The sequence below is a fragment of the Mastomys coucha genome, unplaced genomic scaffold, assembly GCF_008632895.1.
Source record: "Mastomys coucha isolate ucsf_1 unplaced genomic scaffold, UCSF_Mcou_1 pScaffold14, whole genome shotgun sequence".
In the NCBI taxonomy this organism is placed as follows: domain Eukaryota; kingdom Metazoa; phylum Chordata; class Mammalia; order Rodentia; family Muridae; genus Mastomys; species Mastomys coucha.
In genome coordinates, this window is record NW_022196896.1 from 86,779,009 (window position 1) to 86,784,072 (window position 5,064).

The window sequence follows — 5,064 nt, forward strand, 5'->3', positions numbered from 1 at the left end:
TTCTAATTCCTCATATTTTTGGATTTCAATTGATTAGGATATGATGGTAATATTAATTTTCATATTAAACTCAATCCGAGACCCACATGGTACAAAGAGAGAACCAACTCCACCAGTTCTCCTCTGACCTCCATATACTCCACAGCATGTAACCCCTACCTCCATACAGTATAAATATGCCACAGAAATAGACGTAGATACCGGATATAATGGCTAATCTCGGGTATCAAGTTGGCTGCATCTGTAATAAAGTAAAATTCAGCAGCTGCTCACAGCTGTGAGGGATTTTCTTGATTGGATTATTTGAGATGGGAAGGCCCACCCTAAGTCTGGCCCATACCTTCTGGTGGCAGCTCACTTAAAAGGACATGAAAGAAGGAAGCATTTGCTGTTTTGCCTGCTTGTCTACCCTCTCGCTGGCAGGCTCATCTATCCTGTGGCTAAGTTATTCCTTTGCTGGTATTAGAATCTACTTCTTTAGGCTCCAACATAGACTGAACACCAGACGCTCTCCAGGAATACCCCAGGACTGCAGTACCAGAATGGGAGCGCTGAGACCTGTACCTCTGGACTGAACAGTTACTGAATTCTTGCCCTTCCCATCAGGAGCAGCTGTTGCTGGCTGGATCACAGTCTATAAAAACTCTAGTAACCACCCTCCTTTAATGTATATGCATTCATTCTACCAGTTCTGTTCCTTAAGAGAATGCTGAATAATCCACCAGATGTCAAACTCTGGACTCTCTATACATGTGTCCACAATCACACGCCTGTCACTAAGAACTGTAGAGAAGGAAATTAAATAGAAGTGGTTCGGTACTTATAGACATCAAAAGACAGTTTGATAAAAACATTGCCTTTTCTTATTACAGCTTGTAGTAGTTAGGATGAGAATTGCTCCCACAGGAGCAACATGAACATTTGCTTGTTTGGTAGGAGGAGGTGTGTCGTTGGGGGTAGGCTTCGACGTTTCTAAAGCCCAGCTAGTTCTAGTTCTTCACTCTAACTCCTCCTAATAGAGCTCAGCAGCTCAAGTCATCCTTGATCTCAATCACGTAAAACCAACCTGAGTTACATGAGTCCCCATCTCAAAAACGAAGCAACCATATATCACCATGTCAGCGACAAGAAATCCACAGCCCAATAAAACAAAGAAAACAACAAAAAACCCAAAACCCAAACATACTTTAAGAACTATTTTAAATGTAGCCTGAATAAACCTTTATCAGTATTTTGAAAATAAGAGCTAGAAAATACAAATGTCATAAAATATATTTAAATGGGTTATAGAACAAAATAAGTCAAAATTTAGATATTTAAACTTTAGACTTTAAAATCATCTTAATTTACAAGTCTCAGATTTGTAAAAGAGATATTAAGTCTCCTCTCAGACTAAGAGAGACTCTGTTAAAGAACTGTTTTTTAAAACCATAGAATGACTACAGAAAAGGAACTGGGGAGACAGCTCAGTTGGAAAACCACCTGCAAGAACAAGGGACATGTATTTGACTTCCAAACCCAAATCTAAATGGTGGGCACTTGTAATCCTAGCCCTGAGGAGGCAGACATATAGCAAGATCCCTCTGGGTCTAGCCTAATTGGTAAGCATTTTGCCAATGAAAGGTTTATCATATCTGGAGACTTCTGAGGGAGCTCATTCTGACATTTTCCTACCTTCTGAGCACCTTTTCCCCACTCCAGCCCCGGTGCTTAAGTTTATATTAAACTTATCCTTAATAAAAATCTTCCAAGTCTGCTTCATTAAAAGGGGCTAGAGGAAAAGAAGAGGGGAGAGAGACAGAGACAGACAGAGAGGTAAAGACAGAGAGAGGGAGACAGAGAAAGGACCCTATGTTTCAAAGTGGTACCTTCGAAGAAAGAAACCCTGAGGATATCCTGTCTCTACCTGCATATACATGTACACAGATGAGCATGCATACCTCATATACATGTTCACATAAACATATACAAATAATAACCATAAAAGATACTATCTTGCATTGTAAAGTTTCTACTCATCTACCTGCTACCTGCTAATGTTTTATTTTTTTTTTTTTTTAGTAATATTTTAAAACAGCCTGCATCCATATCTTTTGTCTGTACAAGAAACACTTCTAACCTGAGTAAGTTTGTCCAGTTCCCCAAGCCAGGCTCCAAACATTTTATCCAGGTCCTGATCTTCCTTGTCACTGTCTTCTTCAGCACCATGGTCAATCTCTTCATCAGATAGTTGCTCCATCTGAAATACAGATATTTGTGTTGAATAAGCAGTTGCAAATCTGACTTAGAAAGTATCCAGTCCAAGATCTGTTATATGATGTGACTCTCTGAAATCAAATCTTCAAAATTAAATCATATAAGAAAACAGCAATGACTAACAATGAAGACAGTGTTGACAAGCAGAGACGAGGAAGGTAGCTTCAACTCTTTAAGGAACAGGAGAGACTGGGCAGTTAGTTCCCTCGGGAAAGGGAAACTATCATATCAGCAGAGTGTAACTACAGTATCCGTCTCTCTGCTGAGACTCTGGAATACTCCAAATATACCTTCAAAGACTTCAACAGAATTCCCTAAATATTAGGCTATTTTGTAGGCTATGTTAAAATTTCACTTAAATTTCTTGATGGGGGGAGGGAATAGGTTTTTTTTTTTTTTCCCAGAGGGGAAACTGGGAAAGGGGATATCATTTGAAATATAAATAAAGAAAATATCTAATTAAAAAAAAAGAATTTCAGGAGAAAAAAAATTCCTGGTCCAGTACACAAGGACAACTCTGTTCTGAAACAGAGAACATTCTGTACCTCAAGTCATGTACAACATGCAGAGCTACTGAAGATACTGTAAAATCTCAGTCACTGGCTGGTAAAGCCCTGCAAACCCCTGCCTTCAGAGACCTCTCCTCACCGTTTCTTTCTCTTCTTGTTACATTCCAGCCCTTGTATGGTTTTAGTTTTCTTCATATTAGATTTTTTGGGCGGGGGGGGGGTTTGGGGTGGAGGAGAGACATAATTTCTTTATGTAGTGTTAGCTTTCTTAGAACTCCATGTAGACTAGGCTGACCTTGAACTCAGAGAGATCTGCCTACCTCTGCTTCCCAAGTGCTGGGACTAAAGGTGTGTGCCACCACACCTGGCTTCTTTTAATAGTCACACATTGTTTCTCTTCTTCACTGGAAGGAAAGATTCTTTTTTTTTTTTTAAAGATTTATTTATTTTATGTATGTGAGTACACTGTAGCTGCCTTCAGACACACCAGAAGAGAGCGTCAGATCACATTACAGATGGTTGTGAGCCACCATGTGGTTGCTGGGAATTGAACTCAGGACCTCTGGAAGTGCAGTCAGTGCTCCTAACCGCTGAGCCATTTCTCCAGCCACAGAAGGAAAGATTCTTTACTTCTGTATCTATACACTTTGATTGGCTGGCACTTGGGTCACAGTCATGTCATTAAGTTTCTGTTTAATAAATGAGCATTTAAACCCACCACCACCACCACCATTACCACTTTTTTAAAGGTCCCTAACAGCATAATTTATGAACAAAGCCCATAAAGTAATTATTATTATACAACTAATAAAAGACCGACATAAACCCTGAGTATTAGCCATTTAGGACAGGTAGGTGCTTCATAGAGTACTCTTTCATTAGAATCTGGACAGATGGCCCAGGAGTTAAGACCCAGGTCCCATATCCAAGCCCACAGTTCTTGTAACTGCAGTTCCAAGGGATCTCTCTGGCTTCCACACAAACTGCATATTATGTAGTCCACAAGCATATGCTCGGATACATATACATTAAAAAAAAAGCAAAACAGAACTTTTAATTTAATCTTACACACTTTTTTCTGAGGCAGGGCAAAAAATCATACAGTTGAGGCTGGCTTCACACTTCTCAAACTAGCCAGGGATGACCAAAAACTGGACCCCTGCTTCCACTTCCTGAGCGCTGTCATTTACAGGCATGCACATGAGAGTGTGTGGAGTGCTGGGCATGGAACAGTGACATCCTGGATGCTAAGCAAGCACGCTAGCAAGTGAACTATCTTCCCAGTGTTAGCTTAACTTAGTGTAACTTACAGAGTTATACCAACTATTTAAGACTTTATTCAAGAGAGCAGACCTAGGGCCAAGCTCTGCAGCCAGTCCCACAACACCCACAGGAAGCACCACTTCCAGGTGCTATGACACACCTAGGATCAGAGGTGAGCAGGAACCAACATCTGTCCCAACACTGGGAGTAGCTGGGACCAGTGGGACTAGGCACACAGGAACTCCGCCAGTCCAGTGACTTGGGTTCCTTCTGGTCTGTCTGGGCTGGGGTCCAGAGCAGACCTTGGGCGCATGCTCCACAGCCAGTCCCACACCACCCAGAGAAAGCTCCACTCCCAGGCGCTCTGACACACCCAGGATCAGAGAGCAGACCTTGGGCGCATGCTCCGCAGCTAGTCCCACAACACCCAGAGGAAGCTCCACTCCCAGGCACTCTGACACACCTGGGATTAGAGGTGAGCGGGAACCAATATCTGTCCCAATACTGGGAGTAACTGGGACCAGCCGGACCAGGCACACAGGAACTCTGCCAGCCCAGTGTCTTGGGTTCCTTTCGGTCTGTCTGGGCTGGGGTCCAGAGCAGACCTTGGGTGCATGCTCCACAGCCAGTCCCACACCACCCAGAGAAAGCTCCACTCCCAGGCGCTCTGACACACCCAGGATCAGAGAGCAGACCTTGGGCGCATGCTCCGCAGCCAGTCCCACTACACCCAGAGGAAGCTCCACTCCCAGGTGCTCTGACACACCCGGGATCAGAGGTGAGCAGGAACCAATATCTGTCCCAACACTGGGAGTAGCTGGGACCAGCGGGACCAGGCACACAGAAACTCTGCCAGCCCAGTGTCTTGGGTTCCTTTCGGTCTGTCTGGGCTGGGGTCCAGAGCAGACCTTGGGCACATGCTCCACAGCCAGTCCCACAACACCCAGAGGAAGCTCCACTCCCAGGCCCTCTGACACACCCAGGATCAGAGGTGAGCAGGAACCAACATCTGTTCCAACACTGGGAGTAACTGGGA

At 43.7% G+C, this 5,064-nt stretch overlaps 1 protein-coding gene across 8 annotated transcripts in view; it reads right to left on the minus strand.

Annotated features, from left to right (window-relative positions):
• The window catches only part of Raph1 (Ras association (RalGDS/AF-6) and pleckstrin homology domains 1), a 197,821-nt gene that overhangs the window by 164,233 nt on the left and 28,524 nt on the right, over nucleotides 1-5,064 (minus strand). For all 8 annotated transcript variants that reach the window (XR_004117908.1, XR_004117909.1, XM_031367678.1 and 5 more), the window contains exon 2: nucleotides 2,120-2,239. Coding sequence is in view for 6 of the 8 variants with exons in the window: in XM_031367678.1 (XP_031223538.1) it covers nucleotides 2,120-2,239 (120 nt within the window). In the remaining 2 variants the exon portion in view is untranslated. The remainder of the gene's footprint in view (nucleotides 1-2,119; nucleotides 2,240-5,064) is intronic.